The sequence below is a fragment of the Fukomys damarensis genome, unplaced genomic scaffold, assembly GCF_012274545.1.
Source record: "Fukomys damarensis isolate Sample0158 unplaced genomic scaffold, DMR_v1.0_HiC HiC_scaffold_30, whole genome shotgun sequence".
In the NCBI taxonomy this organism is placed as follows: domain Eukaryota; kingdom Metazoa; phylum Chordata; class Mammalia; order Rodentia; family Bathyergidae; genus Fukomys; species Fukomys damarensis.
In genome coordinates, this window is record NW_022900942.1 from 36,028,769 (window position 1) to 36,049,899 (window position 21,131).

The following is a 21,131-nucleotide window of genomic DNA, read 5'->3' on the forward strand; positions in this document are numbered from 1 at the left end:
AAAAAAAAAATGTTTTCCTTCCATGTCTGAAAAAGCAGCAACCTGCATTTAGAAAAACAGCCAAAAGTGTTATTCAGATGGGCCAGGAAGTGCTTTCAAGCAATGGAACAAATTAGGCAAACTGTACGTCTGGAGCCACTGTGACACAACACATAATTAAAAAATATATTTATATATAATACATATTTTTATATCTCACATCTTCACACTAGTCTTCATGGCCAAATAGGGGATGGCGCTGAGGCAAGACCCCAACAAACAGGACATCGGGAGGGAGGCACATCTGACCCTCGGTGTCCACAATGTCGTCTGCCTCTTGCTTCCACAGGGGACACTGGCCCTTCCACACAGCATTTGGGAGCCCTCTTTCATGGAGCCTTCCTGTGAGCCCAACGAGGGGTCTAGGAGACCCAACTCTCAGACCGCTGTTTTCTGGGGACCCTGCTTTGTTCTCTGCTGATGCACACACATGCTTGTGTATGTACACACACACACACACACACACACACACACACACACACACACACACCTGAGGGAAGAGGGGCCCTTCTAAGCATAGGTGTGGCCCTCTGAGGCTGCAGGGAGCAGCTGTTTGGCCAGGGATGTCTGGCTCCTTGAGAGCAAGATTTCCCCAGTGCCCTCTCTGAGCATCCTGACATCAGCCCAACTCTTCCTTCAAGGCCTCCTGCGTGGTTTCTGGTGTCCCTGGGCTCCAGGATGGGCCTAAGGGCTGGTGCAGGAGAGCAGCTAAAGAGCAGCTTGAGAAAGCCTGGGAAGGAGGAGCAGGAGAGGAAGAAGGCAGGGGCCAAGGGCCAGCATGAGTCTCTTGGCAGAGGCCATTGACCATTTAAAGGGAAACTATGCTCCCCACACCTTGTCCCAAGGAGGCTTTTTGTGGGGGACTGGCAAGGCTCCCATCGCAGGACTAGAAGGCCAGTTTCAGTGAGGGAAAGATAGTCTTGAGTGGGAAACTTCTTTCTAGACTCAGAAACAATCAGCAGAAACCTCCCCACCCTTTACCTCCCAGCTAGTCTGATTTGGATCAGGAGGCCATAAGAGGTTTCAAGTGCGACCCAGGGTATGACCAACTTCAAGAAAGGAGCAAATCAAGAAGCTGCTGGGTTCTGATGACATTTTATAGGGGCTTATCAAAGCATGGGTTCCACACTCCAGACATAGGCTGTGTGGACACTGGTCATGATCCTGATGCCAGCATCCCAGAGCTTGACCTCACCTTCTTCTATAGCCATCACAGAAGAGGCTGCTCCTCAGGACAGGGCCCTCCAAGATATCCCAGCCTTGTTTCCAGCCTGGAAAGCTGCATCAGGGTGCCCCCCTGACTGTTCTTCCTATGACTCAACGATTTCTCCTTCTCCCAACAGCTGGAAGGACCAGGCTTCAGGATCCTGTGTAGGATAAGGCTTGGGCAATGACACAGCCCATGATTTAGACAAATTCTGGGGAGCCAGGCAGCTCCCACCCCATCCTTCTCCCCACTAAGAGCTTGAGAAGACTTTCACTTTAGTTTTAGTTTGCCAAACTTGTTCCGGGGCCTGTTTGCTGCAAGACCCCCATGGCCAGGACCAGGGCTAACACTGTCCAGCAGCCCCAGTACCAGATCCTTTGAGAGACAGAAACTGGAGGGCAGAGTTGCTGCAGGCCAGGAGGGGAGGACACAGGATTCCAGCAGGGGACCCCCGCCGGGGCAGAAGTTTCCAATTACTCTAATTGGCTACTGGCAAGCTGTGTATGGCTAGAATCTTTCCAGAGGGGGCAGGGTTTGATCTCCCATTAATCAGGGGGTTCTTGCACGGCTGACTGTGTGATCACATCGAGGGTATTTTCATTGAGAGAAGAGACTTCAAAGCGACCGACTTTTGAAAAATAAAACACAACAAAAGGAAAGGGTGCAAACTGAGTTGCAAGCTCCAGCTCCCCTCCCCGCTGCCAGCCTCCTAGGGCTGGGTAGAGGCAAGGCTGGAGGAGCTGAGGTTGGGAGGGTGGGGTGTGAAGAGCAGAGCAAAAGCGCCTCTCCCTAGCTCCGCTGTGGCTGACAAAGGCCGTCAATTACTGGCGGCTGGTGGGGACCGTGCCTGCCTTTGTCCTCCCGGACATCTGCTACATGTCGCCTGCTGCCAGTTGGCGACTGCGGCTGACAGCACGAAGGGAACAATGGGAGCCCGTCTCGACCTACTTTTCCAGCCTCTGAGGTCTTTTCTGACCCAAGCGGTGCCCTGGTGTGGGAGGCTAGTGTTCAGGGCTGCAGGGGGGCAGGGGCCTCTGAGGAGCTGCAGAGATGAGATCTCTGCTTGAGGCTTGAGGTGGATGGGTTGGATGGCTGGGGGTGGAGAGGGTGGGAGTGAGGGAGGTCTAGGGCCAGGGCCACCACCGAAGAGAAACATGCTTCCCTTGTTGGTAGGAGCTGCTGCATGCTCAGGCTCAGGTGGGGGTGTTTATGCACGGGGAGGCTCTTCTCAGAGATTTGACCCCTTTCCCGGTTGGCTCCAGACTGGCCACTGACTCTGCTTGCCTTCCTCCCCATTTCTTTCTCCCACCAGGGCCACCCCTGTCCTCCCGCCTGTCCATCTGGCTCTGTGCACCAGGGCCCCAGCTGCCCACGGGCCACCCTCCAGGCCCCCTGGCTGTCAGGCTGTCAGTTTCTGGATGGTTCTGTTGTAGTACTGCGTGATAGGGGGTGTCAGAGGGTTCCAGCTGTTGGCGTGGAGCTCGATGACCTCCAGGAGCAGAGACCGGGTCAGCATGGACTCCGAGGGGCACAGCATCTTATCTCGAGCACTGGCTAGAAGCTCCGTCATCATCTCGGGAAGCTGTTCTTCCAGCAGTCGCCCTGTGCTCTGTAGCTGCAGGCGGAGAAGTGGGGGCTAATTAGGGCAGAACTTGGGTACCACAACGCTATCTTCATTAGGTGGGCTGGGGATAGGGACAAGAAGAGCTGGCTTGTGCTAGCGATGTGCAGGCTCAGGTGGGAACAGTCACGTTGCAGTCCCACACTGAATACACATCTACCGGCAGGAATGAAAGAAGTCAGAATACTGCCTGATGCCTAGGTCCCAAAGAGCCCTCAAGAGGAACATACCCTTTGTCCCTTCCACCCAAGCACCTCCCCTCCTAAAGGGAGCCTTCCCTGACTACACTCACATACTCAAGGTGACCTGTTCCCTTGGGTGATCAGGTGGCTTTTCCTCTTGCTGGGGGTTTCTCTTGCTGGAAATGAGTTTAGTCATTATTACCTGTATGGGCTAGAACCTGAGAGCAGGATGAGGTCTATTTCTCTCTCCCTTTCTCTCCAGACCCCAAACCAACCTCCACCTATGTTTATGATGAAAGGAGGAGAGAAATATAAACTGGGTCAAAAGGCCAGCTGGAGGGCCGTGGTGGGGGTGGTTTAGCTCAGTGGTGCCGCTGCCTGCCTTGCAAGTGCAATGTCCTGAGTTTAATCCCACACACACACACACACACGCGCGCACACACACACACACACACACACACACACACACACACACAAACACACACACACAAACCCAAAAAACAAAATACAACAACAACCCAGTAAATAAAAAAGGCCAATTGGATAATTTTTTTTGGGGGGGTACAGGGGATTGAACTCAGTACCTGTGCTTGTAAGGCAGGCGGCAGAACCACTGAGCTAAATCCCTGTTCCTGGATGATCTTGAGAGATCTCATAATCTTGAAAAACCCCTTGGAGGAAGAAGCTATAATTTTTCTGGACCAGTGAGCCACTGGCCAGCAGCTGCTTGGTCCCTATTTTCCCACCTCCAGCTATGTCCACCTGACTTCAAGTCTGCCTTTTTCATAAAGCCTTCCTGACCTGACTTCACAAGGATGTGTGCTCTGTATTGACACTCACTCCACATAGCCCTCCAACCAGTGTGTGTGTGAGATCTGCCCCTAGCCAGCCTTGCAGCTGTCTGAGGGTGCAACCATGCCTCCTTCGCCTCCAGCTCTCAACTCCTCGAGCACCACGTTGCACCGCTGGAAATAAGTGTCCATCTCCCAGACCCAAGGCTGCTGGCCAGCTCCTGGCACTTCTATTGTTTGAGCTCTTCCTTCGCAGCCTGGTAGAGCCACCTATATGGCACGCTCATTAGTGTTGCTAGGCTAAGGCCCCATGCTGGATGCCCCCTCCTCCACGTGCTCCTCTCTGAGTACTCTGAGCTGTTTGCAAAGGGCAAAGATCTGCTCCAGGGACCAGCCAGAGCCAGGCTCTAAAGGAAGATCTCGGAGGAGGAATGAATGTCAGTGAGCAGTGGCTGCACCCTGAGAATGGAGGTAGCCCATTCTCAGCTGGCGCTCATCATCAGCACTTACCTGGTTTAGGGTGGGCAGCTCTGGGTGCAGCAATCCATGCCCACTCAAGAAGCCACCTCTCATCAGCTCACTCAACAAACATTTCCCCTGGGACTGTGGATGCTCCAATGACTCCAGTCCCCTCCAACTGTGAGGTGCGAGGGATGCACGGGTCTGAGGTTTGGACACCCGAGCCCCACTGCTTACCTCCATAGAGCAGCAAAGGACAGCGTCTTCCTTCACATCCTGAGACTGCAGGAGCTGTAAAGAGAAGGACAGAGAGGAAATCAATTAGGTTGGTTGGGCTGTCTTTCCCTGCTCCGGTCACTCCAGACCCAGTCCTGAAGTTTGTCCTGTGACAACAGGCTGAGGGATAGGCTGGAGCGAGAGCCCATGAAGGTCAGAAGGTGGAATATGGAAAGTGCACTCAGAAGCGGTGACTTTTCTGCTGGCTTTGGGCAGCTGGAGGACACTGCATACAGTATTGAGTCCATACAGTGACCATACAGTATTGAGTCCCGGCTGGGTCAGGACAGCGTGAGTACAGGCCCTCACAGAGAAGGGCTGTGGGGAGTCTGAAGGTGGTGGCAAGTGTGCTGAATGCAATGGGTTTAAGGATGTCCACTTGGTGACCCTGTGTGTGAAGAAGTTTAGCCACTGGGCCAGCAGCCTTGGGCTCGGCCTGGGAGGATGTCCAGTAAAAGCAAGCATTCTTTTCCCATGGCCCAATGCTGCAATCTTTCAAAACCAAGGCAGCGTTGATTTGCCCTGAGTCCTTCCTAACCAGGGCCATGGCCAGGCTGCTCAGTGCTTGGCTTAGCCACACTGCCAATCAGCATTCCCTCTACCTGCCTGGCACATTCTATTTCTTTCTAAGTTGAGATATAATTCATAAAACTGAGGTAACATAAAATTCACCATTTTAAAGTGTATAATCCAGTGGGTTTTAGGATATTCAGAGTTAGGCAACCATTACCACCTCTGAATTCCAGGACATTTTCATCACCTCCAGAAGAAACCTGCCAGTAGCTGTTCCCTATTCCTGGTTCACTCCAGCCCCTGGCTATACCCAGTCTCCTTCCTGTCTCTGTGGATTTGCCTATGTTGGACATATTCTGTCAATGGAATCAGACAATATGTGGTCTTCTGTGATTAGCTTTACTCAATGTTTGCAGAGTTCTTCCTCAATGCAGCATGTATCAAATTTCCAACTCAGGGCTTCCGCACTCTTGTCCCCAGGAATTCTCAGCCATTCCATAGCTACAGACCTCACCCTACCCTGTGCAGAGCTCTGGCCAAGGGCACCTCATCAGATGGCCTGCCCCAAGCAGCGTGTGCAGGCCTGATCACACTCGTTCATCCCTGACACACTGTCCACCTGTTTGCCTGTTGTCTGCCTGCCTGCAGAGGAAGGGAAGCTTCATGAGGAGGCCTCTGTCTTGGGGACTGCTATCCTCAGTGCTGGGTATAGCATGTGGTACCTGGAAAGCCCTTGGAGAAATTTGCTAACATATTTGGGAGGCAGAGAGATAACTTGGCCCAGCTGGCAGAGCTGGTAAGTGGGAAAGAAGAGGTCCATGCCAAGAGGCAGTGGGTCTGTGAGGCACTGCAGTGCACACATCCTTGGGAAGATGATAGGGAAGGAAGTGTAGGTGTCCCCACCCCACACCTCTTGACAGAGGAGACATGGAACAAAATTATAATCAATGCTTCTACAAATATATGTGCATGTGGAGATATAAGATGGTAAATTGGTACAACCCAGCTGGGAGTGTTGGCACAGACCTACAATCCCAACACTCTTGGGATGCTGAGGCAGGAGGATTGCAAGTTCAGGCCCAGCTTGTGCACCTTAGCCACTTAGCCAGACTTTGTTTTAAGATTAAAAATACAAAAAAGGGGCTAAGGATATAGCTCAGTGAGAAGACCCTGGATTTAATCCCCAGTACTGGGGTAGGTGGAGGGCAGCTCTACAGATGGCAACTTGGTAGTAATTATCAACACGGCAAGGGTATACACCCTCTGACCCAGCAAGGTTACTTCTAGAAATTATTTTCGCCCATGTACCCACACACACCACACAAGCATTATAGTTAGAACAAAAGATAAAAAGTGCTTTGCACGCCCACCAGACATGTCTGCACAGTGAACTAAGCTGTAGCACGCTCTCCTGTACACGTCTGCCTTTGCAGTTCTCTTGTTTCTAGTTCTAGGACTGCAGATCCTTAAGGAGAGCCAAGTGGGGCTTTCTACCAAGCCAGTGCCTGTGGGACACCTAGGGAAGAGTCTCTCTCACTTGGAGGACTCAGGAGGCCAGAGAGGGGACCAGAAGGCAAGTTGGGGAAATAGTTGGGGAAGTGCTCACCTTGCAGGAGGCTTTTTTATGTCACCTGGGCCAGTTTGCAACCCAGCTCACTCTGATGGGGCAGGTCCCAAGGATTCAAGGGACCTGTGATTGTCTGACACAGGGGTGAAGGGAAAGGCAGACTGGACCCCACTTATTCTACAGGAAAGATGGGTGTGTGTGTGCAAGGACAGCCCTGTACAACCTTCTGGAACTCGCTGTCAGGATGAACTTCTTCAGGTGCTTTTCCTGCTGCTTATCAGGAGAAAACCCTAAAATAAAAGTTCCTAGTGGAAATCATAAGAAAGGGGGAAGGTTTTCATCTGGGGGAGGAATTTCTGAGACAGAGTGGATGATGGGCTTGGAAGAAGAGAAGGTGCGAGCTGGTGGAAGGTGGAGAGGTGGGCTCAGGATGCATCTGGGTCCTGCTTGGCTGGCACATGGTGGCTGCCCAATCCAGGTTTCTCGTGGTGGACTGGATGCTCCTGGGCCCTGTTCTGTCTTTTGACCAGCTTTGTAAGGGGCTGCCAAATTCTGAGGTTTAGGGACAGTCAAGGTAACACAATGGGAAATTCTTCAAAGAGCCAGGATCAGACAAGGAGTCACTGATGTGAAATGCTGCTGTCTGTCTCCGGGGACAGTGGCCCTCAGACCTCGTTGACACTTCAGAGAGAACCTTGCAAAGCCTCCTGGTGCTGTCAACAGAGCGCGATACCTTGAGAGCTAGGGTCCTCTCCTTTTTCTGGCTACCGCCCAAGGCCCGATCTTGCCCTCAGTTCTCCTGTGCCATGGGACCAGAGCTCCTCTGCTGTACTCTTCCTCATTTTCCTCTTGCCTTCCCCCCTTTTTGTGTCTGCACCATGTGCCCTCTGCAGGCCCACATTCTCCATAGCCATGCTCCTGAGGGCCACTGCCTCTGTTTTCTCCTTGGTAGGGACCAGGGTTCCTGACTGCCAAGGTAGGGGGCAGACTGACCAGGACTCTCCAGCAGGGCTGTGGGCGGGTTCTCCCTTCCAACCTTATCTCTTGCTTGGTTGTTTGGGAAAGTCTGTACACAGCCAAAAATCACATTGTGTAGCCAGCCCCCGGCACATGGCTTGCTGGGCTTTCTCAAGGAAACCATGGAGGGCGGAGAGCTTTGCATTTTCCTTTTCTTCACAGTTGCTGGAACACAGAGAGTATGTGAAGGGATTGGTGGCTACAGGCTGTGTCCTGTTCTTCCTGCAAATGCAGACTCGGCCTTTCTATGCCAGCTTTTGTGAGTGACTCTCATGCCCTTGGGGCTGCAGGGACAGGGGAGGGTAGCTCCTTCAGCCTCCACCTCTGACCCCTGAGGGGACTTCACTGGCCTCAGGCCTGCTGTTCTTTGTGTGTAACAGGACAATGTCCACAAGCCCAACACACCTCCACAGGGGCTCCCTCCTGAACCCTGCTCAGTGCCAGGGCTCCTCAGTTCGGCGCTGCTCAGGACTCCCCACTTGACTTGCCCTTTGGGGACATCATCCCAAGTTCAGAACCTTTCCATTCTTCCACCTTGGCCCCCAATTCTCGCTCTGTGCCTCACATCTTCAGGGCTGTTTTCCTATGGGGCAGATAGCTTTTGGGTAAGTGTCCTTGCTGCTATGTTGAAGAGGCCAAGTAGCTCTCTCATTTTTGAATGCCCTATTTGTAATCTTCAGGAGACAACTGCATTGTCTAACTCAAAGATGAATAAAAAGCAGCGGCTTCTTGAATGGACATAAAACTTGCATACTTACGCTCATAGCTGTATGATTGACAATAGCCAAACGGTAGAGTAGCCCAAGTGCCCATCAATGGGTGAATGGATAAACAATTGGTCCATGTGCACAATGGAACGTTATACAGCCTTAAAAAGGAAGGAAGGCATTTCTGACCTAGGATGCCACATGAATGAACCTTCAAGAAGTTAGGCACAGAAAGGCAAATGCTGTATGATTCCATTTACATGAGGAACTTAGAATGCATAGTCACATTCATAGACAGAAGACAGATGGTGGTTGCCAGGGGCAGAAGTGGGGGTGGGGAGTTAGTATTTGGACTGGAGAAGATGAAGACGTTCTGGAGGTGGACGAGGGGATGGCAGCACAACAAGGTGAGCAGATACAGTGTCACAGAAGTGCAGTCTTTCGTTTGTTTTTTGTTTTTTTTGAGACAGGGTCTCACTATGTAGTTGAGACTAACCCGGAACTCATTACGTAGCCCAGGGTGGTCTTGAACTCACAGTGATCCTCCTGCCTCAGCCTCCCGAGTGCTGGGATTACAGGCGTGCGCCGCCACGCCTGGCTCACAGAAGTGTAGTCTTAAAAATTGCTCAAAGGATAAATTTTATGTTCTGTACATCGTCCCATAATTAAAAATAAATGATTTGCTGGGTGTGGTGGTGCACACCTGTAAGGCTGAGGCAGGAGGATCGCTGTGAGTTCAAGACCAGCCTGGGCTACATAGTGAGTTCAGGTCAGTCTCAGCTACATAGTGAGACCCTGTCTCAAAAAACAAACAAAACAAAACAAAACAAAACAAAAAAATGGTTAAAAGACAGTGGCCAGAGCAGGTACGTTTTGGGAGGGCAGGACTGTCCCTCTCCCATGACACTGATGGAGGACTGAGTCTGCCTACTCTGTGGACTGAAGGCCTGGGGTGAGGGGAGAGGCGCCCCCGTAGTCTCTGGCACAGACAGGGATGTGGGCGGGCTGGGGCAGGCATAGCGAGATGTGTTTCTTGGATGAGAATCCAAGGCAATTGTGCGAGCCCACACAGTGTTTGTTCGGAAGCGAATACATTCCTGTCCTATTGTCTCTGCCGGAGACCTGTTGTGGACACACCCATCGTATCCTCCCTGGGGAGAAGCCAAGGTGCCCGGCTGAACAGCAACCAGGGAGAAAGAGCATCCCAGAGTCCCTGGGGAAGGGCCACAGGGCACGGGCGTGCTGCCCAAGGCATGCCCAGGATGGAACCAGGCTGGCTGTTGGGATGCCATCCGGCAGAAGGGAAGAGGGTGCTGATGGAAGGACCCATGGGGCTGCCCTGCTCTACAGGCGGAGATGAGTGCTGATCACAACTGCTTGCCTTTCTGGTGAGAGGTGTCAACCCAAGGCCTGCTGGCCAGCCCTTTCTGACCACCCACATTTCCATACCGCACATTCTACAGCGCTGATAGAAGAGACTCAAGGCTGCTTAATGCACCTATCGCAGAAGCTCAGCTCAGGACCTGTTTGCTCTAGGAGCCCCCTTCCTTTTTAGGGAGTAGGGGCATGGTCTGGAGAACAGCGGCTAAGGAGCAGGAGAGGGAGGTTTACAGAGCACCTGCGATTGGCTGCTTTGCTGGAGAACAAGGCCCACCAGAGCACTCTGATTGGCTGGCCGGGTCCAGGGCTTGGCAGGACAAGCTGAAAGTGTGGAAGAAGCTACAGGTCAGAGAAGAGAGAAAAAAGGAGCAGAGGAGAGTGGGAAGGGGTGGCAGACACAGTGTTGGGTGCATTCACAGTGGAGAGAGAAGGAAGAGGGAGAAGAATAGGCAGACCCAGAAGAGATAGCCCCAGTACATGGCACAGGGCCCAGAGCGGTAGCTGGCATGAAGCCCACACATGGCCACCTTCATCTCAGGAGTGTCCATAGGGACAGTCAGGGTCCATGCTGGCGCTGGACCCTGCGCCACTGCTGGCCCTGGACCTGCATCTACAGCCCGATCTAGAGGATAACACAGGAACTGATGCTCATAGTAATGACTGAGTCATCAAGAAGAGGGTCAATTACACGTGGGTCTCTGTTCAGGAAGGCAGGAAAGTAGATAATCTATCTAGGAGAGGCTATCATCAAATATACACAGCAGCCATGGAGTCAGAAGACTTGCTGCTCAGTAAGAGTAACCCCAGGCAGGCCCCTTAATCACATTGCAATTCTGGTCCTCACCTGAGTTTGGGGATAAATCCTGCCTAGAACTGTTTTGAGAGTCAACTGAGATAATGTATGTGAAAGAGCTTTGGAAAATGCAAGGCTGGATTCAGATGCAAGGTGTTATTACTGTTATTACATTTGTATCTTTATAAACATATACCTTCCCTGCAGATCTCTACACACTGTGTGCACCATCCCATTTCCCCTCGTGACACTCTTGTGGAGGCAGGCAAAGGCCACAGGCATTATCATCTCTACTTAATAGACGGAGAAACTAAGGCTCAATAGTTAAGTGGCTTGCACAAGGCAGACAGTGAGTCTGAGCTGAGCTTGCAGAAAATCAAGAGTCCTAGGTTAGCATTCTCTTCCTTCTGGAATAATTTTAATCCCTCTCAGATCTGCTGATTCCTATTTTTGCTGGTTGGAGCTCATAATTCTTAATTCTGTTGAATGGTGACCACAGTCTGGATAGTCACAAAATTATATTGTTCTTATCTATTCCCTTCTTCTTCTTTTTTTTTTTTTTTTGGTGGTACTGGGGAATTGAACCTAGAGACTTTACACTGTGCCACATCCTCAACCCTATTTATTTATTTTAAAAGTCTGAGTGCCACTGTGCCTGCCTCATAAGTACAAGGTCATAAATTTAATCACGGTACAAAAAAAAAAAATTCTGAGTCAGGGTCTTACTAAGTTGTCCAGGCAGAACTCATACTTGTGATCCTTCTGTGTCAGCATCCCAAGTGCTGGGATTGCATGAGTGCCACTTGCCTGGCTTGTTTTTACTTATTCTTTGAGTTGGTAACCAGAAACCATCAATCCACACATCTATCCTTTCACCCATCTACCCAACTACACCACCCATCCATCTATCTATCCGCCCATCCATCCATCCACTCACCTACCACTTACACATTCTTTCAACATTTATGAGGGAGGAGAGGGTGAAGGGAGGGAAGGGACGAGAGGAAAAATGAGAACCAAGACCTGTCATGTAAAGGTTCACGATCCCAATAATGAATGTAACTGTACTGTATACCTAAAATGTACCAATAAACTCAATGAGGAAAAAAAAAAAAACGTGCTAAACTACTATGTGCTAAACACAGTGTAAATACAGGGGTACCAAGAAGAGTAAAACTTATAACTCACAGTCTAGAAGGGGGTGATCGTTCAACAGAGTTTTACCAGGTATATAGGGTTGGAGTATGGGATGGAAGGGTTAATGGTGGAGAACACTTCCGGCATATGGATGAGAAGAGTGTGCACAAATTAAAAATGTCGGCAAGCAGAACGCACTGGTGCACAAATAAATACTTCAAGAGGCCTAAAATACATGGTGCTTGGTGAGGGGAGAGGGCAGAGTACGGTGATAACGAAGGCATCCTAAAGAGCTCTAGAAGTCATGCTACTGAATTTGAATTTTATCCCGAGTCACTAAAAGATTTCAAGTTGGAGAGTAGCAAGATATTATTTGCGGTTCAGAAAGAACCTTTCTTGCAGTGAAGAACAAAACTGGACCTAGGAGGATGGTGTTGGGACTAGAGGCCAGAGAGAAGGCTGTGGTATGAAATCATGGTGGCTTGAATGCAGAGAGACACAAAGGAAGGAGAAGGATTAAGATACAGAATATCCTAAAAAGCAGATGTGAGGGTAACAAAAAGGGCAGTGTGGAAGCAAGGCCACCTCCAGGCTTAGTACTTGGTCAACTGGGTAGAGAGCAATGCCACCCATAGTACTGGGAAGGCAAGAAGAAAGCAAATGAGTGTAGGACTCAGAAATACTGAGTCCATGGCCCTCAATGATGGGGGGCTCATCAGATGACCAGTGAGGGTGTGGCCATCTGGGGCCTCGGTGCTCAGGTGCTGTCATAGGTGTAAGGCGCCACCTGCCTCACAAGTACAAGGTCCCAAGTTTGATCCCTGGTGCCAAAGAACAGATGGAAGGAGAAGAGGAGAGGGCTCCAGCCCAGGAAACAGCACTGTGTACAGGGTGAGAGAGGAGGAGGAGGAACCCACAGAGGAGGAAGATAAGGACAAAAGGGCAAAGTGGCACGGGAATAAGTGGCGTCATGGAAGGCAAGAGAGTTCCAAAGAGGTGCAAGGGCGATAGGTCAAATGCTCAGAGAGGTCAAGTAAGATGATAATGACCAAGGCCCCCTGGATTGGAAGTGTGAAGGCTGACTTTGCCATGATGACTTTAGTGCGTGGCAGGAGCAAGTAGAAACCTGAGTCCGAGGCTTGGAGAGTGGGAGGGAGGTCAGAGGTGCAGGTTGAAAGAGTTCATGCTTGCTCTCTTTTCCTTTGGGTCTGTCTCTTTCTCTCTCCCCTTCCTTTCACCTCCCCTTTCTGTTCTGTTTTTGAACTTGCTTATGGAAGAGAGGAAAGGCAGAGTGCCAAGAGAAAGAAAGTGGCACAGGGTCAGTGGCAATACTTGTTGAGGCAGGAGAGCCTGGAGACTGTATAAGGCTACAGGTGGATTGGAAGGGGGAAAGCCAGGATAGGGAGGGTCAGGTGCACGGATCTGCCTGAAATAAGAGAAGGGATAGTGCCCCTGGGAAGTGGAAGGAAAGGGCTGGGGATCTGTCGATACAACTTGTATAAACGCTCATGCTACCCAACCTGTGAGTGAAGCTTTGAAGTTAGTGTTTTTTATTGTCATCACTCTGTGTCTGCCTGATTGCAGATACCCTCTGGAGAGGGAAACTGGCCCCAAATGTCACTTTTCCCCTAGCCTAATAAGGAGTGCCGGTGTGGTGGTCAGGGTCAGACGTCAAGGAAATGCCTGGCTGAGACCTGGACTTCAGTTCCAGCTTGTGCCCTGTGGTCTGGCTGCCAGCCCTTCTAACGAAGGCAACCAAGCCAGCAGGCACCCTAACTGCAGACCAGGCGCCCCAGAGGGAATAATTAGCCTCCTTCCTGCCGAGCTTGCAAACCATCCAGTACAAAGTGGCGGCAGTAAATGTCACATGGGGGAATTCTTCATCCCACAGCTGGCCCCAGGGAGTGGAAATGTTATCTGGGGCTCAGAGCAGACACAGAATCCTGCAGACACTGGAGCCAGAGGACAGGGCCACAGCTCTAGTGTCTCCTCTTGAGGCCAAGCCCAGGCCAGTGGCCTGGGCAGGAAGGAGCTTTGTTTGCTGTGCCTGCAGTTGTTAATTCCCAGGCCCTTGGGTCAGGTGTGAAACACTGGGGAAGTCAGTTGTGTCTGCAGCCAGCACCTCCCAATTTCTCCTTTAGTACCCTTCCCATCCCTTCTAGAAGCTCTGCCTGTCTTCTCTGAACTCACTGCCCCAACATCCGTGCATCCCTCCTCCAGAATGGACAAGAAATGCTCAAGGCAACGCTGAGGTCTTCCCTTCCACAGGGGCCTCCTGAGAGCTGCATGCCACTTTTGGGCTCCTTGTTTGTCACTTGGGTGACATCCTTTGGGTCTTCCTCTAGGTACTTTGGGTACATTAAAAAATCTACTTGGCCCCTACACCAGACTATGGGAGTTAGATACCCAGGTAATGCTCTTCATGCTGGAGCAGCAGAAGCGGAGGCTCCGAGCAAAACGACTCCCGCAAGAGCACGGGTAAGTTGGAAAATGGGATTTGAACACAGGTCCAGTCTGGCTTCACAGTCAAAGTGGTCTACCTATTGCCCCCACCGAGCCCCATGTCATTAGAGGAGAGGCAAGGGAGAGGTGGAGTGACTGCAACCTGGTCTGCCTGGGATGGTGCCGGCATTCACTGGCCACCCTGGAGCCGTTAGTAAAAGCATCCCTTCTATTCTCAAAACTGCTCTAGTTCAGACAGCATGATATATGGTCCCCTAGATAGGGGGAGGGCTCCTGAGAGGTTGGGTGCCCTTCTAAGCACTGCCCCTTCCCTCCAGAGCTCCTGACTAGTAAGTCTGCAGCCTTCTAGCCAATTCTACTTCCTGTTCTCAGGCCTCAGAGTCCCCCCTCATAAAGTGGGTGGGTGCTCCTGCCTATCTCTGAGGGTTGAGCAAGTGAGGTGGGGAGGAGGGCTTGGAAGGCTGCCATGTGCCTCTTCCCTAGTGAGGGAGGGCATTGTGTAGGAGATACGGGCCCTTGTTCTGCAGGCCTCCCCTCACCTGCCCTCCTGTCCCCCCAGGAACAGAGTACGCGCAGGATAGAATCATGTACACACTGTCCACTGCTCTCTGCTGGGGAACTTAAAGGGGAGACTGAGGGAAAAGCTGTTTCTTTCCCAGCTTCCTCTGGGGCAGCCCAGACAGAAGTGTCCATCCAGGGGGCATCCCTGGACCATGCCTCAGGCCACCATCAGAAGGAATGAATGCAGTTTGTGTCTGACTTGGCACAAAGCAGCTCCCTGAGTCAGGAGGTTGCAGCTGGCTGGGGGCCAGGCCTGGGGCTCCGGGCAGTGGGCAGGCTCCCCTCATAGGGCCCAAGTCACACAGTATAGGTCTACCCTGCCAGCAGGGGACCCTGGAGGGTGCCAGGAGAAGGGCAAGGGAAGGCAGGGGCTGCCTGCTGCTCCTCAGTGTGGGTCATGTTCCCTCCCCTGGCTGCCGGCCCCCACCTGAGGCCTGGACTTGACCTTGCTGGCTTTAGGGGGGAAGAGTGTGACAAGCGTCTGGTAGAGGGAACTAGCTGCCTGCAAAGGCATTTTCCGCTCTCTAAAGTAAACAATCAAACAGGAAATTAATTGAAAAACCCACATCAACGGAAGGTTCAGGTTGTGATTTTCACAGCCTCAGAGCCAGGAAATTCAAGGTTACAGTTCCCATAGCAACTTGCCTGTAGACTCAGTGACTGCTGGGTTGGAACAAGACCTTGAAGGGTCAATGCAGCCAGCCCCTGTCTCCAGGAAGCATCACCAGTGGTGAGGTTGAGTGTCTCAGGGTAAACTGTTCTTTTGAGGCTGCAGCACACTAAGCCTGGGAAATTGGGGCAGCTGGGGTCCACTTTGAGAGCTCACAGAGTGCTGTGAACTAGGTGATCAGCTGATTCACGGGATTCAGTTGTCCTGCATTCTAAATGCCCATGTTCCCACTACTATTCCCATATTCCTGTATTCTCCTGCTTCCCAGGCTGCAGGACGCCCAAGTGAGAGGCTATGTTTTGCATACCCAGCCTTATTCATGTTCCCCTGTCCTATAGGATGACACAGCCTCCTCTCATCTCTGGCCCACTCTGATGGCCCCTGAATCTTGTGATTAACCTCTGGCCCATCCCCTGGTTGCATCTCCTCTGAGAAGCATCTTGTTTTACTTTCAAACCCAGGAGTTCCCAAAGCAGCCACCAAGACAGCCCCATTCCTCTTCTCCCTCTTGCAGGACCAAATCCGAAACCTTAGGTATTAGCTGAGTGCCACCTCACAGGTCCCTGGACTGATGGCCAGGTGGAGTTAATGAAACCAAGGGCAAACCCTTCACCTTCCAGGAGGTGGGAGATTCGGTGTCTTGGGTGGAGTTTTCTTTTGTGTGAGCAGTGAGGAGTCTTTGCCTGGCAGGAAAGGAGATAAGGGCGTTGGAGCCAACCCAACAAGGAAACAGTCTGGAATCCCTCTCTGCGCGTCACCCCGCGCTCCAGCTGAGATGGCCACAGATAGCAGGCTGGCCTTATCAGCAGCAGGCTGAGACCCCAGGAGAACACTAGCTGAGTGAGAGCGGGTGCTTCCTGGGCACCACACCTATGGCAGGGGTACTCGGCTGCCTGCCCAGCCACCAGCCTGACCCTGGAGCCAGTGCCTGAGTGAGGGGGGCAGCGAGTGGCAAGTGAGAAGCAATGCCTGCTGGAGAGAGACAGAGTGGCTCCTGGATTTCCTAACCAGCCATCTGTGTGCCAGGGGCCGACGGGCAACTCACCAGGCCTGGCCTTGCTTGCGAAATTGTCCTTTCTTCCCCTGGGTGAGCTTTTCTGTGAACTGCTCTCCAGCCACCCAACTCCTGGGACATCGAGGACACTGCCCAGTGCTGCCCATCACACTCTGCCCTTCCTGGATCTTCCCTTATTTCTATCTACCTGAACATAGTGGGTCACCAGGGGAGGTGGGAGACATTGTGGTAATGTAAGACATTTCTTCTCATGAAGCAGGCAAATAGATTTGATCAGAAAATAGGATGGGAGGAGGCAGAGGTGGACACAGTGGTGACTTTCCTGCCTCTTCAAAGTAACCTTGAGGACTGCAGCATAGGAGGTTGCCAATCTGTGATGAAGGAAGGGATTGTCCGCACCCAAAGGGCCCCATCTCACCTAACTCACAGATCGCAGAATAGGTGATCCACAGGGCTGTGTTGACCCATTTTTCCTTGAGCTGGGAAGAAGCTTCTCAAGGTTCTTGGTGGTAGGCCTGTGAACACCTGGAAGTTTGTCCCTCTTGCCAATCTCAAGAGGGTGGACTCAAGGAGTGTGCACGGGGAGGCAAAAGTGACCGGCAAGCGCCCTCAGAAGTTGAAGTCACATTTTTGTTGGCCCATTCTTCTGCCACAAAGCATGGCATTCTGAAGAACTCTTAGCTTAAGCCATGTCCTATATGCTGTCTTTAGGGATAAATGCACTCAGTGGCCTGGTTCCCAGACAGAAGTACCACCTTCCAGAGGTGGCATTTGAAACCATATTGCAGAAGCTGGGCCCAGAGTCTGCCCTTCAGGAGAGTGAGCTCAGTAGATTCTGTGGCGGGTTAGCGTGAAAGGCAGTAACCAAAGACCAACTGGGTAGAGACAGCTGGGCCTGGGACAAGTAAGCTCTGTTAATGTTCAGAGAATAATAGGGCTGTGCTAAAGGGATAATTAGCATTGTGCTCAGAATGGCAGCCACCCAACAGAGGGGCAGACAGGCCCAGGCTGAGAAAAGGGCCTGGGGCTGCTTGGGGATGTCAGAAAGAAGGGATTCGGTAAGTACTCTTTGCCAAGTCTAAGAGACTTGGAGATAAGAGCATTTAATTGGCACCTGTGAGTTTGTTTGGCTGTAGAGCTTTACCCTTAGCAGAATATAAATTTTAATAATGGGGCAACTCTTTCTAAATTGAGATGATCTTTTTGGATGAATGAGCATGTGAGTCAATATTTTGTATTCCCCATGCATTCTTACTGTGTTCAACTGAGCGGGTGCAAGGAGATAAAGTGCTTAGCCTGGCATTCCTGCTCGCTGGCCCCCTTCCACGGGGCCTTGTACCGTCCTCCCTCTCCTTCCAGACCTCAGGTCTGGCCAAACTCATTTGTTCACAGGTCTATGGAAATGTCTTGTCCTCATCTGCCTCCAGCCTTTGCTCATCATTTTCTCTGTTATGAATGCTTTCTCCCCTCCTGGCTCCCTTTCCCAGATCCCTCAAGACAAACTGCAAGACCACCCCCCCCCCCGCTCCTCCTCCTCCTCTTTCCTCTCTTTCTGAAGGTCACTCTGAGCTTCTGCCCGAGGCCTTGCTACTCACAACCCCAGGGGCACCTCCATGGTTCTACTTATCTCTAGGTCTCATCTACATCTACCTAGTCTAGTTTTCCCTTCACGCTCTTCACACTGATTCTTGTGCCTAGCTTGCCCTCTCAGAAAACCTGGAGATTGGGGTGAAAGAAAGCATGTGTGAGGCTACTCAGAATGGGCTCCATTCCCTGGAATGCAGCCCCTCGGTGACAGAGAACCTTGGAGTATGGAGTGTGGCAGGTCCTGTGCTCAACTCCTCTGGGTGTAGTAACAAATTTTCATTCATTCATTCACTCATTCAACAAAGAGGCCCAGATCCTGACCTTATGGATCAATAGTCCAGTGGGGAAGACAGATTCTGCATAAGGAGATCAGGTGGAACCCAGGCTATAGGGGAGACTGCTCAATTCTAACCCCGACTCAGTCATGCACTCACTGCGTTGTGCAATACAGAGTTCACCTCTCAGCCTCAGCTTCTTCATCTGTACTGTGGGTATAGTGACATGACCCCTCTCTGGGGGTTGCTGAAAGGAGAGGTGAGACAAGCTTCAGAACAGTCCGTGAATGCTGTTATGAGTGGCCGCTCTTATTACTGAGTGGTTGTGTGCGGCAAAAGATGAAGGTGCTGTTGGCTGGTGACAGCCAGAACTCTTGTCATTTGTTTGGGGAGTGGAGGCTCAGGGACGGCTTCTTTGGGAAGAGACCTTTTCAGATGGAGCAAGGAAAGAGTGGAGTCAGGAAGAGAAGGAAGGAATATGTTCCAGGTAGGGGAAAGGTCACCCTCACATTCCAAATTTTCTGAGGGAAGCAGGGCAGGGCTGAGAGGGGAGTGACCTAGCTGGAAGATGGGTGAGTAACTTGGATGAAAGGTGTTGATGGGTAGCAGAGTCTTGGAGAGAGAGAGAAGTGGTGGCCAGATCCAAGAAATCCAGAGCCACCCACAGTGCCTGGGGACCGGCAGGGTGGTAGTGGTGGGGAGGAAGTCAGGTACAGCTAGGAGCAGGTTTTAGGAATAGGAGGTGGGTCCCATAGGGACACTGGGAGTTTGAGGGGTCCGTGGGTAGGCCAGGGAATGGTGTGAGGAAGATGGACCTAGGCCTGGAGCGTAGATGTGGAGTTTGTGTCTTCCAGTGTGGGCCAGCTGCCGCCCTTGCATCTGACCAACACTGGCTCCAGGGCCTGCACTTGACCACTCATTGCTGGCTATGGTTGACTATCCTCTGGTCACTCCTACACTGACCTCTGTGTCTTTGGCCCTGAGGGAGGCCATGACTGTGGAGGTGAAACACACACCCTCATCCCCCAAGAGTGCACAGCTACATCATCTGTGCATGTGCTTCATGTCAAATGTGACTAGGAAGACTTCGTTAACAAAATCAACCTTATTTCTCCATATTTTCTTCTAGTCTCCGAGTGCAGATAGAACGGACACAAGAGGTCAGGTCAAGGGGGACAGGGAAGGAGGAATCAAGGGTAAGAACCACATTTCTTCCCTCAGCCACAGCCAAGGCTGTCTGGAGAGCAGATCAGGTTTGGCCTTTCCAGGCTGGAGCTCAGAGGAGTGTGGTCTTGGCTGGAGATACTTTTTGAGAGTCTTCAGCCCAGAGGTATGAAAAGCTCTGAGGCCAGATGAGAGCATCTGGAACAGACTTGCTCAGCCTTGGTGCGACTAACATCTGCACCCATGTTTGTTGTGGAGGCTTCCTGCACCTGGGAGGTTGTCAATAGCAAGCCTGACTTCTCCCCGCTGGATACCAGTAGAACTCCCCCAGTAGTGACGACCAAAAATGTCTCCAATCATTGTCAAATACCCTCTGTTGGGAACCGTGGGTCTGTGTCAGGGGTGAGTAACCTACAGTTCCCTAACCATTGTCTACGAGAATGGTTTTTACACTTTTTCAATGGCTGGAAAATGTAAAAGAAGAACAATATTTGGTGACATATAAAAATGATATGAAACTCACATTTTAGTATCTGTAAAATCTTTTGTGGGAATAGTCAATGTCACTCATTTACATACAACCTGCAGTTGCTTTGGGCTACATAGCAGAGCTGAGGACTGAGCAGGCCTGTGGCGTTGGTAACACAGGTTAAACACCCCTTATCCAAAATGCTTGGGACAAGAAGTGATTCAGATTACGATCCCCCCCATTTGGAAAGTTTGCATATCCATAGTGAGGTATCTTGCACATGGAACCCAAGTCTAAAGGCCAAACTCATTTATGTCCCATACATACCTTATAACCTGAAGGAAATTCTATACAAAAATTTTAAATAATTTTGTGTATGAAACCAAGTTTCACAATATGGAATTTTCCATCTGTGGTGACTGTCATGCAGGTATTCAAAAAGTTTGGGTTTTGGAGCGCTATAGATTTCAAAATTTTCAGACCAGGGATATTCAACCTGTGTGGTCCTCTTGACAGGGACCATGCCGCTGACTTGGTGGGGCACAAGCCAGCCAAAGAGATGGCATGTGAAGAGAAAGTTCTTTTGAAAATCTAGAGGAAGAGAGAGGCGAGAGAGTTCCTAGAGAGTAGATGGGGTTAAGGAAGTTTCTCCCTGACTGTGGGGTAATGAGAACAAGCACTAGAGAGGGGTTGTATGTGATGTGGGAGAAAGAAGAGAATGGGTTCCATTGGCAGGGAGCCCTTGGAAGGAGAGAGGGAGGCAATGTTGGCATGGGGGTGGCTGACCAGTGCCCTGGTGGACTCACTACCCAAATAGGTGGTGGTCCACCGTAGTCGGCATGGCTAGCGTAGTAGTGAAGCGGCCCAAGGCAGCCTGTGGGCTGGTAAGATAATTAAAGCAAGCCAAGTTTAGGTAAGTAGGCTTAGATAGCAGTTTGGGTTAGGAAGAAAGATACTTAAATCCGGTTTTAAGATTATTTTAAATCTCACTCTATCATTTGTGTTTATATTTAAATGACTCTTCAAGCTATGTGCTAACTTTGTTGCAAAATTATATAGAAAAATCTCCAAGGGAGTGATTTCATATTGTCTTTCTACTCTTTTGGGAAAACTTTTTTTGGGGGGTACCGGGGATCAAACTCGGGTCCTTGCACTTGCAAGGCAGGTGGCGGGACCACTGAGATAAATCCCCGGCCTGGGAAAACTTTTTATTGAAGTGTAATTTGTGCAAAAAAAAA

The 21,131-nt window shown here is 51.0% G+C and overlaps 1 protein-coding gene and 1 long non-coding RNA gene across 15 annotated transcripts in view; one reads left to right on the plus strand and one right to left on the minus strand.

Moving 5' to 3' along the window:
• Positions 1 to 21,131, minus strand: part of Ctif (cap binding complex dependent translation initiation factor) — a 296,184-nt gene that overhangs the window by 1,163 nt on the left and 273,890 nt on the right. For 13 of the 14 annotated variants that reach the window (XM_033757493.1, XM_033757492.1, XM_033757487.1 and 10 more), the window contains 2 exons: positions 4,537 to 4,590; positions 1 to 2,861 (listed from right to left, as the gene is read on the minus strand). In XM_033757493.1, the coding sequence (XP_033613384.1) occupies positions 2,646 to 2,861; positions 4,537 to 4,590 (270 nt within the window). In that variant the 3' untranslated portion in view covers positions 1 to 2,645. The remainder of the gene's footprint in view (positions 2,862 to 4,536; positions 4,591 to 21,131) is intronic. The other variant, XR_004514784.1, reaches the window with a different exon arrangement.
• The window catches only part of LOC117283758, an 88,396-nt gene continuing 84,628 nt past the window's right edge, over positions 17,364 to 21,131 (plus strand). The window contains exon 1 of the long non-coding RNA XR_004514785.1: positions 17,364 to 17,456. This is a non-coding gene — a long non-coding RNA (uncharacterized LOC117283758). The remainder of the gene's footprint in view (positions 17,457 to 21,131) is intronic.